Source organism: Cynocephalus volans, chromosome 7 (assembly GCF_027409185.1).
Source record: "Cynocephalus volans isolate mCynVol1 chromosome 7, mCynVol1.pri, whole genome shotgun sequence".
Classification (NCBI taxonomy): Eukaryota; Metazoa; Chordata; class Mammalia; order Dermoptera; family Cynocephalidae; genus Cynocephalus; species Cynocephalus volans.
In genome coordinates, this window is record NC_084466.1 from 123291496 (window position 1) to 123312916 (window position 21421).

The 21421-nt window shown below is 34.3% G+C and overlaps 1 protein-coding gene across 5 annotated transcripts in view; it reads left to right on the forward strand.

The window, feature by feature from the left end:
- EXOC6 (exocyst complex component 6) overlaps positions 1-21421 on the forward strand; it is a 205165-nt gene that overhangs the window by 110392 nt on the left and 73352 nt on the right. For all 5 annotated transcript variants that reach the window (XM_063101916.1, XM_063101918.1, XM_063101919.1 and 2 more), the window contains 2 exons: positions 3948-4059; positions 4361-4495. In XM_063101916.1, the coding sequence (XP_062957986.1) occupies positions 3948-4059; positions 4361-4495 (247 nt within the window). The remainder of the gene's footprint in view (positions 1-3947; positions 4060-4360; positions 4496-21421) is intronic.

Genomic DNA, 21421 nt, shown 5'->3' on the forward strand with positions numbered 1-21421 from the left:
GTTTCAGCTACCTAGATGGACCTGTGGTATAGTCGTATGTTGTATTTCTGATTGTGAACACTCTCTGGAAGACAGAGTGGTGATGCTGGCTTTCATAATGCCTACCTCTCTGAAATCCATTGTGAATTTGTATACTGAATAGCAGGAAATGTCCTCTTTCAGTGGGAAATTGTTGTGAATTTTAAGTCACAAAAAGGCATGGAGGAAGTTCAGATATAACAGTTATTTATTTTTCAAGCTGAAACAGCAAGAACAATGATGGTTGTATTATTTTATTGTATCTGTTTCTTATTGTAAGGTACTACTGTTCTGGATTTAAACAAGGTAAAATAAATGGAAGAAGAAACATGTTTTGATTTTTAAGTCTTACACTGTTTATTAGGGATTCTTTAAAAGATTCTTTAATTCCTGTTCATGAAAAATATGAATGGGAGAGGAAAGGAAAAAAAAGGAGGGCAAATACCTAACACATAGCATTGCTGTGCTAGGTGGTTCCCATAAGCTAGTGGTTCTCAAACTGTAGTTCCCAGACCAGTGGTGTTAGCATCACTTGGGAAATTGTTAGAAATACAACCTGAGACCTACTGAATTAGAAACTCTGAGCGTGGGGCTCAGGGTTTTATCAGCTTCTCTGGGTGATTCTGAGGCATGCTGAAGTTTAAGAATCACTGCTTAAGCTTCGTCATATTGTACCAGCCTCTTATAACAAAGTTGTCTACAGATTTATTTTAAAGAAGGACATTAACTTTAGATGCTAGAGGTAATGTAGTACAAAATATGACACACACAATATAATCCAGCATTTAAAAAGCAACTAATACAAATGAATATTAACTGAAACGGAATAAAGTATGACTCCTTTTACAATGGTAGGTTTCAATAGTGGACATACATTGGGGCTTGAATAGTTGAGAGCCACCAATAATTCATGCCTATCTTCTTTTTCATTTAACATTCTACAGTTCTGATCTAAACAGAGTTAGGATCATGCAGTGGTTAAGAACATAAGCTTTAGACTTTAACAGACCTTATTTTGAGTCTTGATGCTGGCACTCACTAGCTGTAGTAGGATCTTGGGCAAGTTATTTAATCCTTTAAACTACAGTTTCCTCATCTATAAAGTGAGAGAAATGAAATAATTCATAGGGTAGTTGTAACAATTAAATGAGGTAATGCATTTGTATAAAGTACTCAGTATAGTGCCTGGCACATGCTAGGCTCATAGGGCTTAGGAGAGGATGGGATGCTACAATATTCAACGTGAGACTGCAGCTTGGAGTGTTTATAGTTTATTTTGTAAGTACTGGGGAACTGTTGAAGAATGTTTAAGGAATGACATGATTAAAGTTGTATTTCAGAAAGTTTACTCTGGTCTCAGAGTGGATGATAGATTGGAGGAGGATAAAAATAGTAGTCGTGTTGAGGAGGTGAAGGCAGTAGTTTGAGACAGAAGTGAAAAAAGACAGAAATAGGATCAGTGGTGACGAAGAGGAAGGAACAAGTAGTGTAGAGAAGCCCGAAGTTATAGTGCTTATGAATTGTGGACTTAAGTTTGTTTATATACTCCCAAATAATAAGGATTCCACTTACAATTAGTCATCTTTGAAAACATGGATGAATGCATTCATCCATTATTTTTAGGTAAACATATACAAGTGAAAGGGGGAAAGAAAAGGTCTTTCCTTAAAACTCATCCTGTGACTTGGCTCACATAGAATAAAATTATATTTGAGGATTATTTTTAAAGTTGCAGTCCTGAATCTATAACATTAGTTCCCTTTACTTTTTCTGTTAAATATAAATTACTTTAATATTCTCTAAATTTGTAGTGTGTACAGTTTGCATGTTCTGACAAATACTTTGTATCACCTAATCTAAATGTTGATTCTTGAAACACTGATGTCTAATTAAGATACTGTTAAATTTGCAGAAAGTGTAGAAATTTATCATTTTAGAATTAACTTTTATTTATAGAGGAGAGACAATGACTCATTAATCATTATTTGACTTTTTACTCCATTTATATATAAGACTAAAGATAAAAATCATTAATCATATTATTATGTATAATTTTCCCTAAAGCCTCCCTAATGTCTTACTACAACTAGAATTGCTACATCAGTTCTAACTCTTTTGTATATAAATGCCTGGCATTCTAAAAGGTAAATGTTGTGGGCTAATGCTATAGCAGAAAAGATTGTCAATTTTTTCCTTCTGTCTTTGATAAAAATATTTTGTCACTTTTATTTAATTTCCAGTGGTTCCAGTGAACTCTCTATGATCATAAGTTATCCATTCAAAAGAGAATTTAAATGCTGACATTTAAAAATATATGCTTTACTAAATATACTGGCTACTTTCATTTTGTTAATGAGAGGACTTAAGAATTCAGAATATGGAGACAGATTCAGCAGTTAATTAAAAGATATATAAATCTAAATTTACTCAAGATTATCAGTTTTCTGACATATATTTTTATTCTTAAAACCTACATCTGTAATGTAAAATTGAGCTATTAGAGTTGGTATGTTTTTGTCATTATAAAGTTATGGAAAAAATCACTTTCTGTGTTTAAAGCTCTTGTTTAATTGTTTAAACATACATGGGTACTTCAAAAAATTGTCTTAAAGCATAATTTAAGTGTGTTGGAAAAGAAGGTTGGCAACCACTGCCCTTTTATCAGGGTGAGTACATTGTTTGTTCTAGGGACACTGTTGACCAGAAAGAGTTTTCTATCTGAGCGTTTAATGCCAAGTAACCCTGAAGCCTGCTGATGGTCTGCTCATTTCCTGGGAAGTCTTGATTCAAGATATTAAAAAATCAGAGAGAAATATATTCTCCTTGGGCCTGCTGGAATTAGGATTAGCAGAAATTGTAAGGATTGCCTACATTATAAATGGAGAACAATAGTGTAATAGTGAGAATTATTCATGTTTTGTCTAATCTTACTCTATTTGCATTTTTAAAGTAAATATAATCTAATAAATATTTGTGCTTCATAAATTTTTAACAGTAATATTTTAATAAAATAAAAAGCAAAAGAGCACCAAATTTTAGCCTATTTCGAAGGAGTAGTGGTCAACTGGGGATAATTTTGGTACCTCTGCACCTCCCCCCACACACATTTGGCAACATCTAGAGACATTTTTGGTTGTCACAACTTGGGGGAGGGATGCTATTTGGAACTAATGGGCAGATGCCAGACATCCTACAATGCACCAGACAGCTCCCACAACAAAGAATTATACAGCCTAAAATGTCACTAGTGCTGAGATTGAGAATTCATGGTCTAAGGACTGCCTAAGTGTTTTGATAATGAGCTATCTCCAAGAAATCATTATTTACTTAAACTGAAGGCTTAGTGGTTAGGGAAAAAGAATACGCTTTTTAGTACTAGTTTAGCAAACTTTAGGATGTTAAGAAACATTACAGGTTTTTTTTTTTTTTTTTTTTTGGGCAAAATTAAAATTAATTTACAGCAATTTATTTGAATCTCTTTAAAAAACTTGAAATAGATATCTTAGTTATATTAAAAATTAAATCTGGTCATTATATCTAGAAAGAGCTCATATCAATTTGTATTTTAAAAGTAACTTTTAGCTGTAGTTGTGTATGAAATGTCTTTCAAAATGTCCCATGATGGAGACATAATTTAAGAATAATTTTATTTCTTTATGTTAAGTACCTCATGTTTCTTCTGTAGTGGTTAATTAAATACATTTAAATCATGCCATTAATGAACATTCTACTTTTTGGAAAATGTCCCTTTTGTGCAGTCAAATTGATTTGAACTTTGTGATTTAGTAAGTATAGGTCATTGTAATTTATTTAAAGATTTAAAAGAATGACTTGGAGCAAATTATTTTAGTAAATTGTGTTAAATTATTTAGGATGTTAACTGACTATACCCTTGTGGAAAGCTTAATAATATCAATCTTTGTTTTTAGCTCAACAGAAATAGATGATATGCTTAGGAAATCAACAAATCTTCTGCTGACCAGAACTTTGAATAGCTGTTTACTGAATCTTATTAGAAAACCTCATATAGGTTTAACAGAGGTAGGTTAAAAAGATATATATAGCCAAATGTTTCATTATATGAGATAATTATTATAAATTAAATTGTTGCTGAACATCCATCTGTAAAACTAGCTTTGTGTTTTAAGTTTATTAATATAAGCAAATTTGATTTAAAATAAAAGCATCAATGTGAATTCAAGAAGTGTGAAAGAAGAGGGTTTACATGGGGAATAGTAGATAGTGGAAGATGTTAGAAAATATATTTAGATTTCTGATTACCTTTGCATTAAATGTCAGAGTCCTTACCTACATTTTACTGGATATATTTTGTGTTTTCTAGCTAGTGCAAATCATCATAAACACAACACACCTGGAACAAGCTTGTAAATACCTTGAGGACTTTATAACTAACATTACAAATATTTCTCAAGAAACTGTACATACCACAAGACTTTATGGACTTTCTACTTTTAAGGTATGTAAAAATCTGACCAAAAGTTTTCATTTCAGTCACTGTAAACAAACTTTAAAAAATTAAAGACAATTTTTATTATATGTGTCATTCCATTATTTTCCAAAAAATTGAGAGTTAGAAGTAATCATTGTCAGCAATGAGCGGATAAATGTCAGTTCCTTTCTGGCACTTAAAACGTCTTATTAAAATTAAGAAGTTATATTGATTTTCTACATTGTATTACATTTTGTTCATATTTTGACAATTTAAGGTAGTGCTGAATCGGTCTAACTGAATTTTTATCAATATTATAAAGTTTAATAATTTTATATGAGTGTGTGTTTGTAAATTAAAAATGTAAGATAAATAAGTGTAAGATTTACTTTTCATTTTTTATTGGCTCTGATCTAAAGAAAAATAAATATTATGTCATTGAAGTCCTACTTTTTTCTGGATGAAAAGATTTTTGTTTGTGTAATCCATGGGCTATATCAAAAGATTAATTAATGGTTATTTTAAGCAGAATACAAGATTAGATAATTTTATAAATTTGTATTACAAAACTATTTGATTATTTTATTGATTTGGAATGATATGGATGAGTTTATATGACTAGACCTAGTAATATAAATCTCCTTCCATTGAATATTTTGTTAAACTACTGCAAACCACTTACTGATACCTTATCTGTGAAATGGACTTGCTAGTTTAGCCTCATAGCCCTTTCTAAAAGTTTTCTATTAAAAAGAATTCTCATCTTCCTACTTTTGCTGTTATGAATTACCCAACTTACCTCCTAAAATTATATTGTAATAATTTATATTTTAAAAATTCAGTGTACTTGTGTTTGGAATTTACTAATTTAGTGTTAACACTTAGCTAGACATAGAAAGTGTGAAGTCCATAAATAACCCTGGGTTTCTAAAATTATCTGCCTGGCCCCAAATCTAATTCTCCTCTGGTGACTTCTCAGCTCATATAGTCATCCTGATACATAAGACACAAATGCAGAATGATACCTAAGTCAGTGGACTTACAAAGTTAGTTGTTAAAACTGAGACAGAAGCCTTTAAATTTCTGAGTTCATTTATTCAGATAATACAGTACAGTAATTAAGGGCCTGAACTCTGGAGTTAGACCCGCTGTGTGACCTTGAGCAAGTTCTTTAATATTAATCATTCAAGTCTTACATCATTTCTCTACTTTCTTTTTATTGCACTGTCTTTATATCCATGTGTTACTCATACCCTGTCTAGAAGGGATTTGATAAGATTTGGAGTTGTAAACAATTTAACTGTGAACATTAATATGCTTACTCTCCGATTAAAACATGAATTGCCTTGACATCTGGTATTTCTAGGGATCTTCAGGCAATTTTTCTTATCAGGTATAAGCAAAGAACCAAAGACACTGGAATATAATGCTCTTAGATTGGGGGATTTTGGAATTGTATTTCTCAAAATCTGCTTGTTGGGAGAGAATGTTTAGAAATGTTAACTCTGGTACACCATTCCAGTTACCACAACTGCCATTACATACCCCTTGGTGGGTTTCCTTGGAAATCAGGAGATCAAGTTCTGCCTCTGCAAACAGCAGGGCATTCTTGTTTTTTTCTTGTTGCTTGGTTGGTTTTTGTTTTGTTTTTATACAGAACTCAGTAAATGCCTTTCGGCTTAGTAATATAAGAAGAGCTGTTTTGAGCTTAATATCTGAAGGTCAAGTGTTCTTCCGTCCTATTTTTGGTCTCTTTCAAAAGAAATTTGTCTTAAACTGTGACATGAGAAAGCACTTCAGCAGGGAGAATTGTTAAATTAATATTAAAGTGAATTACTGAGGGACATTGGGGAATTTCCATTTATAGTGAATAGTTAGTCTGTTGCCTTTTTCACAGAGGTGATTGAAGTACAGTCTTGATTACAGATATTAGATTGGATTACTTAGTTATCCTCTTAGCCTAATTCTTTTCAGTCCAGTGACCCTACAAAACATATTCCTATTTAGTTGCTTAATGATTGTGGAAATAAGCACTTACATCAGCCTTTACCCATACTTCTATTTGCTTCCCTTCCAAAAAGCACATATGCACACGCAGAGTGCCTGATCTTATGTCATATATGTTTTCTTTTTGAAATAGGTTAGACACCTTGTTAGTTTGCCTTTCACTTTGTTAAATCTGTGAGTGATACAAAAGAGGTACAACAAGTGGTTCCTACCCTAAAGCAGTACCTCAACTTTTTGAAATTAATTCAGACCCATGTAGAGAGCTACTTAATGCTAATACAAGACTTGTCCTAACTGAAAAATTTGCATTTGATACAGGGAAAAAGTGAGAGTATCATTCCCTTTTTAATCTGTGTGGTAGAGAAATAGACATTTCTTTCTCTTTGGCATCAGGAATCCTTAATTTGGCTCCATTGAACTTCTCCAACTTGACTTCCTGACGAGTTCTTTCCTTTTGAAGAAATATATTTCTGATTCTCTTTCTAATTTGCCTTTTTAAATCTGCTAATGACTAGGTAGCAAAGCGTTTTGGAATTATGGCTAAAGTAACAGAAGTAAATTGTCTCTGATCAAGTGCTTGAAATTCTGTTTCCAAGGAGTGAGGACGTGGACTTTTAAAAAATCTTTTTTATTGGAGTGTAACATACATATATACAAGTATACAATTAGTAAATATATATAGCTCAATTAATTATTAAAAAGTGAATGTAGACTTCCAGTTTCCAGGATGTAAGGAGATTGGAATCATCACTCCATCATAACAACAAGTAAAAAGCTGAACAAACTGAAAAATCAGTAACTCTTCTTAGAGCTGTCAGAGAAGTGAGGTCATAGAGTAGACTGGTGCCCCCAGCATTCACAGGTGAAAACAGAGACTCACAACTTACTGAAGCAAAAACCCACAAGTAGAAACCTCTGTGGAAACCAACAGTGGGGTGGCAGACCCCTGAACTAATCGACGAATTGCTGGAGGCTCAGAGTGGACAAGTCTGAGAGATAAAAACTCCAGGCATCCTGGTCTTAGGGGAGGCCCCACACTTTTACATTGCTTTTTTTTCCTCTTGGAGCTCTACCAGGTTCTAACAGTGAAGACTGGAGACAAATCCCCTCAAGCTTCTGGCAGGAGAAGGGAGAAAGGAACCATTTTGATATATGCGGAGAATTCTGTTTTTTAAGCATTCTGTTCTTCTCAATAAGGCCATTCCTCAAGAGAAACTATTTGCCAGAGCCTAAACTATTGGGGTTTTATCAGAGTGTAACTGACTTGTGAGAAGGCAAATACCAGTCTCTAGTCTGGTCTAGCCTTCCATGTGGGGGAAGGGAAATAGCCTACTCTAGCCATCTTTTTCCACCTCAGGGGACAGAAAACTAAGAAGCACTTGCGAAGTTCATAGCTGAGGAACACAGGCTTACTAAAAGACTGAGACCTAATCATAGGACTATGAAACACTTCTTCTCTCCCCGTGCCTTACTACCGCATCACTAAAGGTCTGTTTACTTCAGTTGCTTTCACCCAGTTACACCATGTGCAGCTATCAAGAAAAAATTACAGAGCATGCTGAATGGCAGAAAGATCTGTTCGAAGAAATAGAGGAAACTCAGATATGGCAGGGATGTTGGAATTATTAGACCCGGAATTTTTAAAAACTATGATTAATATGCTAAGGACTTTAACAAGTAAAGTAGACAACATGTAAGAACAGATAGGTAATTGTATTAGTTCATTTTCTGTTGCTTATTACAGAATGCTTGAAACGGGGTAACGTAAATACAGTTTTGGAGGCTGGGAAGTCCACGGTCCAGAGGTGCATCTGGTGAGGGCCTTTTTCTGGGTGGGAACTCTTTACTGGATCCTGTGGTGACACAGACAATTACATGGAGATAATGGCAAGAGTTCTTTCATGTGCTCTCCTTATAAAGCCACCAGTCCATGCCCATTACATCTCATTAAACCATCAACCCATTACTCCATGAATGAATCAGTCCATTCACTAGGGCACAGTCCTTGCAACCCAATCACCTCTTAAAGGTCCCATCTTTCAGTACTGCCATAGTGTGATTTTCCACCCTCTTAACTCCATTATAATGGGGATTAAGCTTCAATGAGTATCAAGGGAACATTCAATGCACAGCAGTAAAATGTAAGTAGAGAGATGGAAAATCTAAGAAAGCATCAAAAAGAAATACTAGAAATTGAAGACACTAACAGAAATGAAGAATGCCTCTGATGGGCTGATTAGTAGATCAGAAATGGCTGAGAAAAGAATCTCTGAATTTGAAGATAGGTCAATAGAAACTTCCAAAATGGAAAAGCAAAAAGAAAAAAGACTGAAAAAAGGTACAGAATATTCAAGAACTGAGACAAATACAAAAGGTATAACATATATGTAATGGGAATACTAGAAGGCGAAGAAAGAGAGAAAGGAACAGAAGAAATATTGAAAGCAATAATGACTGAGAATTTCCCCAAGTTAATGTCAGACACCAAACCACAGATCCAGGAAGCTTGGATAACAACAAACAGGGCAAATGCCAAAAAACAAACAACAAAATGCAAAACGATACCTAGGCATATCATATTCAAACTGCAGAAAATTAAAGAAAAAAATTTTGAAAGAAGCCAGAAGAAAAAAAAGACCTTATCTATAGAGGAACAAAGATAAGAATTACATCCAACTTCTCAGAAACCATGTACTCAAGAAGAGGATGGATTTAAATATTTAAAGTATTGAGAGAAAAATAATCACCAACCAAGGATTCTGTGCCCTGTGAAATTATTCATCAAAAGTGAATGAAAAATAAATATTTTCTCAAACAAACAAAAGTTGAGAGAGCTTGTTTCCAGTCGACCTGCCGCACAAGAAATGTTATAAGGAGTTATAAGATATAAGAAATGGTATAAGATATAGGTTAGAAACTAGGATCTAGATAAAGAAAAGAAGAGCATCAGAGAAGGAATAAATGAAAGTAAAATAAAGTTTTTATTTTTCTTATTCTTAATTGATCTAATAAATAACAATTTGTTCAAAGCAAGGGGCTGGTTGGTTAGCTCAGTTGGTTAGAGTGTGGTGCTGATAACATCAAAGTCCAGGGTTCGATCACTATACTGGCCAGCTGCCCAAAAAAACAAATAACAATAGCAGCAATGTATTTAATTATGTATGCTTATGGATACACACACACACACACACACACACACACACGAGAGAGAGAGAGAGAGAGAGAGAGAGAGAGAGAGAGAGAGAGAGAGAGAGAGAGTACTCCAAAAAGTTCATGGGAAGACAGAGCATTATCTTTTAATTCTATTTTTCCATATACTTTTTAAGTACCCTCATATATATGCTTATGTATTAATGAAATGGATGACAGCAATGATACAAGGGATGGGAGGGAAGAATTAGAATTATCTTGTTGTTATAAGGTACTTGCACACTACCTGTGGAGTGGTATAATGTTGTTTGAAAATAAATTTATCTAGTTATAAGTGTATTTTGCAAAATTTATGGCAACAACTAAAACAAGTTTAAAAAAAAAGTATAACTGATATGCTAAGAAAGGAGAGAAAATGGAATCATACAAACTGTTCAATTAATACTAATTTTCCTGATTTGATCATAACATTGAACTCAGGTATTGATTCAACTCTGTACCCCAGTATGTATAACCAATTATATTTAAATAAACAAAAATTTTGTGAGAAAAAAATGTTCAATTCAAACTGCAAAAGGCAGAAAAAGAGTGGAAGAGAAAAATAGGAATAAAGAGCAAGGATAACAAATAGAAAATAGTAACAAATGTGGGAGATATTAACCCGACTGTACTAATAATCACTTTAAAAGTTAATGGTCTAAATACATTAATTAAAAGACAAATATTGTAAGAGTATATTAAAAAACAAGACCCAACTATATGTTGTCTACAAGAAACCCAGTTAAATATAAAGATACATATAGGTTAAAAAGTAAAGAGATGGGGAAAGATAAACCATGTTAACACTAATCAAAAGAAAGTGGGAGTATGTGTTAATTTCAGACAGAGCAGAATTCAGAGCAAAGTAAGTTTTCAGGTATAAAGAGGGACATTGCATAATGATAACAAGATTGATTCTTCAAGAAGACGTAACAGTTTTTAATGTGTATATGCCTAACAACAGAGTATCAAAATATGGAAGACAAAAACTAATAGAACTTCAAGGAAGAAAGATGAATCCACTGTTAAATAGTTGGAGACTTCAACAACCCTCTATCAGAAGTGGACAGACCCAGTAGGCAGAAAATCAGTAAGGACATAGTTGAACTGAACAGCATCATCAGGATAAAATTGACATCTATAGACTATTTCATTCAACAATACAGAATATACATTCTCCTCAGGCTTACGTGGAACATTCATCAAGATAGACCACATTCTGGGCCATAAAAACACACCTTAACAAATGTAAGAGAATAGAAATTGTACAGTGTCTGCTCTCGGACCACAATAGAATTAAGCTAGAAATCAGTTAAAGGAAGACAGCTGGGAATCTCAAAATACTTGGATATTAAAAATCACACTTTTAAACAACAGATCAAAGAAGAAATCTCAAGAGATATTAAAATTTTTTACTAAATGAAAGTAAAAATGCAACTCATTAAAATTTCTAGGATGCAGTTGGAAGCTGTGCTTAGAGGGAAATTTATGGTATTGAATGCATGTATTAGGAAAGAGAGAAGATTTAAAATCAGTAAGCTTCCACCTTTGGAAACTAGGAAAACAAGAGTAAATTAAATCACAAGTAAGCAGAAGAAAAGAAATCATAAAAATTAGAGCAGAAATCAATGAAATTAAAAACAGGAAATCAGCAGAGAAATCTACAAAACTATAAACTGATTCCTTGAAAAGATCAATAAAATTGGTAAGCCTCTAACCAGGGTAACTAAGGAAAAAAGAGAAGCAACACAAATTCTAATATCAGAAATGAAAAAGAGGACATCAATAAAGATCCCATAAACATTATAATGATAATAAAGGAAAATTATGAACCACTTTGTGCCCACGAATTTTATAACCTAGAAGAAATGGGCCAATTCCTTGAAAAACACAATGAGCCAAAACTCATACAAGAAGAAATAGACAATCTGAATAGGCCTTTATCTATTAAAGAAATTGAATCAATAATTTAAAACCTTTTAGAACAGAAAGCACCAGACCTAATGGGTTCACTGGTGAATTCTACCAAACATTTTCAGAAATAAATTATAGCAATTATATACAATTTCTTCCAGAAAGTAGAAGCAGAGGGAATACTTTCTTACTCATTCTATGAGGCTAGCATCACCCTAGTGCCAAAACCAGACAAAGATATTATAAGAAAAGAAAACTACAGACCATTATTTCTCAAGAACATAGATACAAAAATTCTCAACACAATATTAGCAAATCGAATCCAACAATACATAAAAGGAATTATATACCACTATCAAGTGGAATTTATCCCAGGTGTGCAAGGCTGGTTCAACATTCAAAACCAATTAATGTAATTCATCACATCAACAGGCTAAAGAAGAAAAATCACAGGATTATATCAGTAGATACTGAAAAAGCATTTGACAAAATTTAACACCCTTTCTTGATATATATATATATATATATATATAAAACCTCTTAGGAAACTAAGAATGGGGGGAACTTCCTCAACTTGATAAAAAAAGAAAACCTACAAAAAACCTATAGCTAACATCATAATTAGTGGTGAGAAACTAGAAATTTTCTTGCTAAGATCAGGGACAAGGCAAGGATATCCCCTGTTGCCACTCCTTTTAATGTCATCTTGGAAGTCCATCCTAGCTAATGCAATAAGACAAGAAAAGGAAATAAGAAGCATATGGATTGGGAATAAAGAAAACTGTCATTGTTCGCAGATGACATGATTACTTATATAGAAAATCTGCAAGAATCAACAAATACTTCTGAAACTAAGTGACTAAAGCAACATTGCAGGTTTTCTATATATTATCTCAGGTTGCGATAACAAACTACCATACACTGGGTGTCTTAAACAATAGAAATTTATTTTCTCATACTTCTGGATTCTAGAAGTCCAAGGTCAGGGTGCCAGCATGATTGGGTTCTGGGGAGGCCCCTCTCCATCGCTTGCAGGTAGCTGCCTCTTGTTGTGTCCTCACATGGCAGGGAGAAGGCTCTAATGTCTCTTTCTTTTTTTAGAAGAACACAGATCCCATCAGGAGGGATCCACCGTCATTACCCTTTTTAAACCTAATTATCTCCCAAAGTTCCCATCATTAAATACCATCACATTAAGGGTTAGGGTGTAAACATATCAATTTTGGGGAGGCACAATTAAGTCCATAGTGACCAGCAATGATCAAGTGGAGTTTGAAATTAAAAACAATACTATTTATATTAGCACCTCCAAAAATGAAATGCTTAGGTTTGAATCTAAGAGAATATATATAAGATCTGTATGAGGAAAACTATAAAACTCTGATGAAAGAAACTGAAGAATTAGTACAGAGCTATTCCATGTTCTCGGATAGGAAGACTCAATATTGGCAAGACATCAGTTCTTCCCAACTTGATAGATTTAATGTATTCCCCATCAATATCCCAGCAAGTTATTTTGTAGATATTGACAAACCAATTGTTAACTTTATATAGAGAGGAAAAAGACCCAGAATAGCCAACACAATATTGAAGGGGAAGAACAAAGTTGAAGGACTGAAAGTACTTGACTTCAGGAGTTACTATAAAGCTGCAGTAATAAGACAATGTAGTATTGAACAAACAATAGACAAATAGATTCATGGAACAGATTAGAGACCTTAGAAATAGACCCTAAGTAGAGTCAACTGAATTTTGACAAAGGATTGCAAAGGCAATAAAATAGAGCAAGATAGTCTTTTCAACAAATAGTGTTGGAACAACTGGACATCCAGATACAAAAAAGTGAATCTAGACACAGACTTTACATCCTTCATAAAAATGGACTCAAAATGGATCATAGACCTAAATATAAAGTGCAAAACTATAAAACCCCTAGAAGATAACAGAAGAAAATCTAGATGACCTTGGGTGTGGCAATGACTTTTTAGATAAAACAACAAAGCAATAATCCCTGAAAGAAATAATTGACAAACTTTATTAAAATTAAAATAAAATTTTTATGTGATAGATCCTGTCAACAGAATGAGAAGACTAGCCACAGACTGGGAGAAGACATTTGCAAAAGACACATCTGACAAAGGACTGTTATGCAAAATATACAAAGAACCCTTAAAACTCAACAATAAGAAAATGAGCAACCTAATTTGGGCCAAAGACCTTAGTAGACACCTCACCAAAGAAGATGGCAGATAAGCATATGTAAAGATGCTCCACATCATATAACATCAGGGAAATGCAAATTAAAACAACAATGAGATACCGCTACATACGTATTAGAGTGGCCCAAATCCAGAACAATGACTTCACCAAATGCTGGTGAGGATGTGGAGCAACAGGAACTCTCATTCATTGCTGGTGAGAATGCAAAATGGTACAGCCACTTTGGAAGACAGTTTGGCAGCTTCTGATAAAACTAAACATATTTTGACTATATGATCCAGCAATTAAGCTCTTTGATATTTACCCAAAGAGTTGAAAACTTAGGGTCACACAAAAACCTGCACATGGATGTCTGTAGCAGCTTTGTTCATAATTGCCAAAACTTGGAAGCAACCAAGATGTCCTTCAGTAGGTGAATGAATGAATAAATTGTGGTACCTGCAGACAATGGAATATTATTAAGTACTGAAAGGAAATGAGCTATCAAGCCATGAAAAGATGTGGAGAAAACTGAAATGCATATTACTAAGTGAAAGAAACCAATCTGAAAAGGCTACATAGTCTATGATTCCAACTGTGTGACACTCTGGAAAAGGTAAATCTGTGGAGACAAAAATGTCAGTGGTTGCCAAGAGGAAGGGTGAAGGGGGGGATGAATAGGTGGAACACAGAGGATTTTTAGGGCAGTAAAACTACTCTGTATGATAATGTGATGATGGATACATGTGTCAAAACCCATAGAAAGTACAACACCATGAGTGAACCCTAGTGTAAACTGGATTTTGGTGTTTGTGGGGTATATGGGAAGTCTCTGTACCTACCATTCAATTTTGCTATGAACCTAAAACTGCTTTGAAAAATAAAGTCTATTTAAATTTTAAAAAGAAAAAGTGAACACACCCTTGTAACAATGAGGTAAAAAAATAAAACATTGTAGAAGCCTTCCTAATTATTCTTCCCAGTCACCAGACTAGTTTTACCTGTTCTTCAGTTCTATTTAAATGGAATTATACAGAGTGCATTTTTTTGTGAGTCTAACTTCTTTCCACATGATTTGGTATATTTCATTTATGTTGCATGAACCTATAATTTATCTTCAATTTGGTGTAGTATTCCATAATAGAATTTATTACAATTTATATATTGGTGTGTGAACTGTAATATCACTTTTGGCTACTCAGAGACTTTTTTTACTTCCTTCCTGGCTATTAACTGGATATGTGAGCTCTGACTAACTGAGGTGTTACTGTATGAGTAAATAGAATTTCTGTTTATTTTTTAGTAGTAAAGATATAAATTTAGAAACTGGTATAATCAGATATTTAAAACCAATAAGGTATAGGCAGTTTTTAAAAATTGGTAAAGGACCACAAAAAATGATTACATTGTATAATGATAAATATAGTAATTATCCTGATTTGAGGATCACATATTGCACACAGATATTGATATGCCATGCTGTACTCCACAGATGTGTACAATCAGTTGTGTTTCAATTAAAAAAATTAAAAATAAAATAAAATTTCTCATTTTAATTATAATTGTCATATTGTTTTACATGTTTAAAGTTGATTTATTATTGTTTTGTGAGAACAGTTGCATATTACTTTTTGGCTGATTAATGCGTTTGAATTTCTGATTACTTACATGCTTTGTGTGTACAGATGCTCCTTGACTTATGATGGGATTCCATCTTGACAAACCCATTGTAAGTTGAAAATATAGTAAGTTAAAAATGTAGAGACTACCTCAACCTTCACTGATAGATCAAAGTGTTTAGCTGTCTATTTTTCTGTAAGATATCATCAGTAATTAGTTAATTGTAGTAAATGCCACTTAAAAAGAATGTGGAAAGTAGAAATTTAATAGGGAAGGACATGGTTGAGGACTACTTTAAAAAACTATATCATGATTTGCAAACCTGATGACAAGGTAGATCACTTGAGGAGTGCAGATGCTGCTACAGAGCCACTAGTTAGTACTTGTGAATATGTCTGAAGTACAAAAGCCCCCAAAACTAGAAAGGTAAAAATGTAGTACCCACATTTTAAAAAGGAAAAGGATATAACTTAAGTAATTTGAGAATTGGACAAGCAACAATCCCAGATAATCCAGAAGCTGAATTTTGGATTATTATAGACACTGATTATAACTCAAAACCTATATTGTCCTGTAGAAGTGGGGTAGTTAGTAGGTAGCTCTATGAGGGATTTAGGTTTTTCTAGAACAGACCACTTTGATAAGGAGAAAGACATGAAATATTTTGTCTAAGGTAAGGGTTTGATTGTGTCCCAAAAGATATTCCTTAAACAACGCAGTAATTCTTTAGAAGTTTTTGTCTAAACTTATTGTCATTTTTCATCTGGGGGGATATGTTAAGTGATATTTATTGAGCAAAGATATATTTCTGTGGTACTGTTCTAGTTGCTTAGGGGAAGATGTGGAATGGTTCTTAAACACTAGGATTTTTTAATGTAAAAGGGCAGATAACTACAAATAGCTACAGTGTATAATAAGTACACAAATTTGTCACTGTAGACACGTTTGGTTTGGTTTTGCAGTGTTTCTAAATGCTTTGAATTTGAATACCTTAGATGAGACTTCTGGTTTGTAATCATTCTGCCTATCATAATCACTCTGCTGGCCATACTCATTCATGTTACCTTCCTGGACCCTCAAGGCATTTGGGTATTTGAATCAATTTGGAGCATTGGTAGGATTTCAGTCAGCAGAGAGAGGAAAAGGAGGAATTGGTATGAACCCAGAAGAAGGAATATAAAATCATATTTATTCATTTTGTGTTAATAAGGATGCTTATTTTTATTAAAAAATCATGTTTTGTTTACATGCATTTTGATTGTATATTCCGGGGGAAAATATAATTTCTTCTAGTAGCAGATGGTGTCAGGTTTCTTTACTTGAATTTCTATCTTCTGCTTCATTGTTTCTCATCTGGGCCTTAACTTTTAAGTGATACTTCACCTTGCATTATCTCTTATTACCCTAAGAAGGGCTTTGGATTGTTCCATGAAAATTGCTTTGGTATAATTAACTATAACTCCTATAGTAACCTGTATCTGTAATAGAACATTTAGTATACTATTTGTGACCTGCCTACTGTAGAACTATGAGATTATTCCCTGATTTATAGTCCATGGTGACTGTATTCTTTTATGAGGAACAATCATTTAGAGAGATTTCTAGAACCTTATGATACTTCAGGTCTTCTAATTCGTATAAGCTTTCCTTGGCTTTTTCCCTTTGACTTCTTGGTTCATTTTAGAGCACAACTTGAGCTTTTTTAACCCAGAGTATTGATCAAGTGGTAATCTATGATTTGCATATGTATAAGGTACAATACATATCCTAAAACATACAACTTTTTTTTTTTTTTTAGATCACAGTAATATAGTATAATTAAAAAACCTGGTGAAAAGTAGCCAGGTGAGTTAGTGCCCCTTTATTAATTTAACGAGAAGCAGAAGCAAGCAAATCCTTCTTTTGTTTTTTTATTGATTTTTAGGTACGAGATATAATAAACAACTTCTCTTGATTGTCACATTGACATCTAAAACATCTAATGGTAGTTTTGTATATATATGTATTTTAAATTATAATTCCTTAAATTGATTCCTCTTTCTGTCCATCTCATTATGATACCCCTACCCCCATCATAACTACATACTAAGTTTTGTTGTTTAGTCTTATTCACCCTGTCTTTAGTGTCATTCGTGACATTGGATAATGAGTTGGATGCTACATGCATTGTAATTAACATTTAGAAACTTCTGGATCAAGATCATGGATTACTGGAATATTGTTTCTTGAATTGCAGTAGGAAAAAATTAGCTAGGGAGGACAGCTTTGTTATGACATTTCCAACCTCATCTCTCTTAGATTTTTAAGGGCCAGAAAAATGTCATAGATGTGTTCTCCTCTCTCTAAATGAGTAAAATTAAATGTAACCTTTATTTAAAAAAGTTTATTTGTACATATTTGCAGGATACAATGTGTTGTTTTAGTACATGCATGTACTATACAATGATTCACTTAGGGTAGACAGCATAGCTTTGTACCCTTTAATCCACCACTTCCTCTTCTCCCTCCTCCTCCTCCTGGCATCTGGCAACCATTATTCTACTCTCTACTTCTATGAGAACTACATTTTTTTTTTTAGTTTCCACATATGCAGTATTTATCTTTCTGTGCCTGGCTTACTTAACATGATGATCTCCAGTTCCATCCGTGTCACTGTAAATGACAATATTTTATTTTATTTTAATAGCAGAATAGTAATCCATTGTGTATATATACCATAGTGTTTTGTTTTGTTTTGTTTTTAATCCATCTGTTGATGGGAATTTAGGTTGATTCCATCTCTTGGCTATTGTGAATAGTGTTGCAGTGAATATGGGAGTGCAGTTGTCTCTTCAATATATTGATTTCCTTTCATTTGAGTTTATACCCAGTAGTGGAATTGCTGGGTCATAAGGTAGTTCGGTTTTTAATTCTATGAGGAAACTCGATACTGTTTTCTGCAATGGCTGTACAAATTTACATTCCCACCAACAATGTAGGAGAGTTCCCTTTTCTTTGCGTCCCCTCCAGCATTTGTTATTTTCTGTCTTTTTTGATACTATCCAGTCTAACTGTGGTGAGATGATATCTCAGTGTGGTTTTGATTTGCATTTCCCTGATGATCAGTGATGTTGAGCACTTTTTCATGTTCCTGTTTGCACTTTGTATGTCTTCTTTTGAGAAATGTCTGTTCAGGTCCTTTTCTCATTTTTAAATTATTTTCTTTGCTGTGGACTTGTTTGAGTTCCTTATGTATTCTGGATATTACCCCCTTGTCTGATGTGTACTTTGCAACCACTTTCTCCCATTTTATAGGTTGTCTCTTTACTGTATTGATTATGTTCCTTTACTGTGCAGAAGCTTTTGTTTGATGTAGTCCCATTTGTCTATTTTTGCTTTTGTTGCCTGTGCTCAAAAATGTGCTTCCCACTCTCATTTCATGTCAAATTTCCCCTATGTTTTCTTCTAGTAGTTTCATAGTCTCTGTTCTTAATTTAGGTCTTTAATTCATTTTGAGTTGATTTTTGTGTATAGTGAGGGACAGGGGTCTAGTTTCAGTCTTCTGCATGTGATTATCCAGTTTTCCCAGCACCATTTATTGAAGAGGCTATCCTTTCTTCAGTGTATATTGTTGGCACCTTTGTCAAAAATCTGTTGGCTATAAATTCCTAGGTTTGTTTGTGGGTTCTCTATTCTGTTCCACTGGTCAATTTGTCTTTTTATGCCAGTACCATGCTGTTTTGGTTACTGTAGCTTTATAGTATATTTTGAAGTCAGGTAGTGTGATGTTTCCAACTTTGTTTTTTTTTTGTTTTAGATTGCTCTGGCTTGACAGAGTCTTTTGTGGTTCTATTTAAATTTTAAAGAATGTCATTAGAATTTTGATAGGGATTGCCTTGAATCTGTAGATTGCTTTGGGTGATATGGACATTTTGATGATATTAATTCTTCCAACCTATGAAGGGCTATTTTTCTGTTTATTTCTGCTTTCTTCAATTTCTGTTACCAGTGTTTTATAGCTTTATAGTTCTGTGGTTGATTCATAGCAACTACCACTGCTTAAAAACTGCACTGGAACTAATTTGCTATCCTGTGGTTACTTCTCAGATTGGGGAAAACTTCCTACAGGGATGGGAATGTGAACAAAGTACCTGAGCTAAATTGCTTCCTTATTGTTTTTTCTTATACTGGAAAAAACTTTTTGTGCACACTGGATTTTAAATACTGACCATTTTAGTCACTTTTGGGTCATGTGGGGTCATAACAAATGGCACTGTTTTGTGTGGAAATTCCAGCCTGGAAATGAGTCTTTCCTTCTGTGTCTCCTGCAGTTCTGCTGCACTGAACGGTCTTCAGTGTGTGGCACCCATGCCCATCAGAAGGCAGATCAGCTGTCTCTGCTGCTTTCCATGCACACTTGGTGGATCAGCACTCTACACCCCACAGCGTCCCAGTGCAAACTTTTCCCATGGGGCAGGCTCTGCATGAGTCCTCACATAAAGACTCACCAACCTCTGGATGATTTCTTTCTTCCATTGGCTGTGGCCTTTCCTTTCTATGTGGGTGCAGGGGAAGCTTGCCAGCAGCTTTGCTGGCCTGAGAAATGGGATGGTTCACTCTGAAGTGATTTTTTTTTTTTTTGGCCAGTAGTCTCAGCACCCTTCTCTCTTGTAGACTCCATGTAGCTTCACTCAGAGGTCACTGCTGTGGCTGTGCTCTCTTTATGTAGCTGCTCCATGTGCTGGTAGCTGCTCCGTGAGTGGCTGGGGCTGAGTCTGGTCAGTGTTATCCCTCCTCCTGCTCACTGTGGCTTTCCACACTTTCATGGACTCAGTGGGTCTATCCTCCTCTACCCCTAAGTTCCAGTGATTACAGGATGGAAGTTTTTTGTGTTTTAGTAGTTGTAGGTTTATCAGTCACAGAGGGAAGTGACACTGGCATTTTCTGTTCCATCATCTTGGTGACATCATCCTCGTAATCTTTTTTCCTATTTAAGAAAATGTTTCAAATGAGATACTTGAATTAATCAGGGCTATTAATGGAGGTTGACAGGAACAGATAGAAAAATCAATTCAAACTTGCTTAAAAAATAAAGGGAAAATTATTGGCCAGTGTAATTGAGAAGTCCAAGGATAGCGCAGAATTCAGGTGAGGCAGAGGCTCAGGTGGGCAGACTACACATGGTTGCCCAGCAGCTCTAGGCACTCCTTCTGGTAGCAAAATTGCTGCCCAGACACAATGTCAAACCTGGCGTCCTCATGCCTTATCATTTAAAGGAAGAGAGTGTCTCCATCTACCAGCTGCTATGGAATTCCATAAGGGGGAAAGGATGGGAATTGCTAATTGACTTAAACTCATCAGGATCCATCCTTGGAATGAGATAATATGTTTAATCCTGCCCGAACCATATAGGTGCAAATGTAGCAGGATATTTTCCAAAACATATTTGGGACTGTTCCAAGAAGGGGGAATGGATGATAGACACTAAATCATAGATGTGTACTAAAATGTTTAGCTATTGCTACTTAGTATCAAAACACACGTTTACAGTCCAGGAGGTCTATGTAGAGTTTGTGCATGTGTATGTTTTAAAAAGTTCCTCAGGTGGTTCTATTGCACACCTATGGTTGGGAACCACTGATGGTGTGATGTCATTTAATTCTTAAACATTGAAATAAAAAATATTTCTCAAGTTGTGCTAGATACATTTCTGCCTCCAGGGGGCACTATTTCTTTAACAAGTAAAGGAAGAATTAATTACTTTCTTTATAAGCTGAATTTTAAAGTTTTATTAGGAGTTAGTTGATATGCTTCTGGCCTTCTGGTGAGGTCGTAAAGATTAAGACTATTTTGGGTTCAACTGTGAAGTCCCCACGAAGTCCAAACTAATTTTCTTAGAAGTTTCTAAATCACAACTAGTAACATCTATTAGAAATGTCTTACCAAAGAATTCAGTGTATGCCTGTGTGTAAGTACAGTAAAAGCTTTTTCCGTCTTTTCTTTCTTTCCTTGCTCCTGTTTCTTTAAAAATAAAACGTAGTGAGA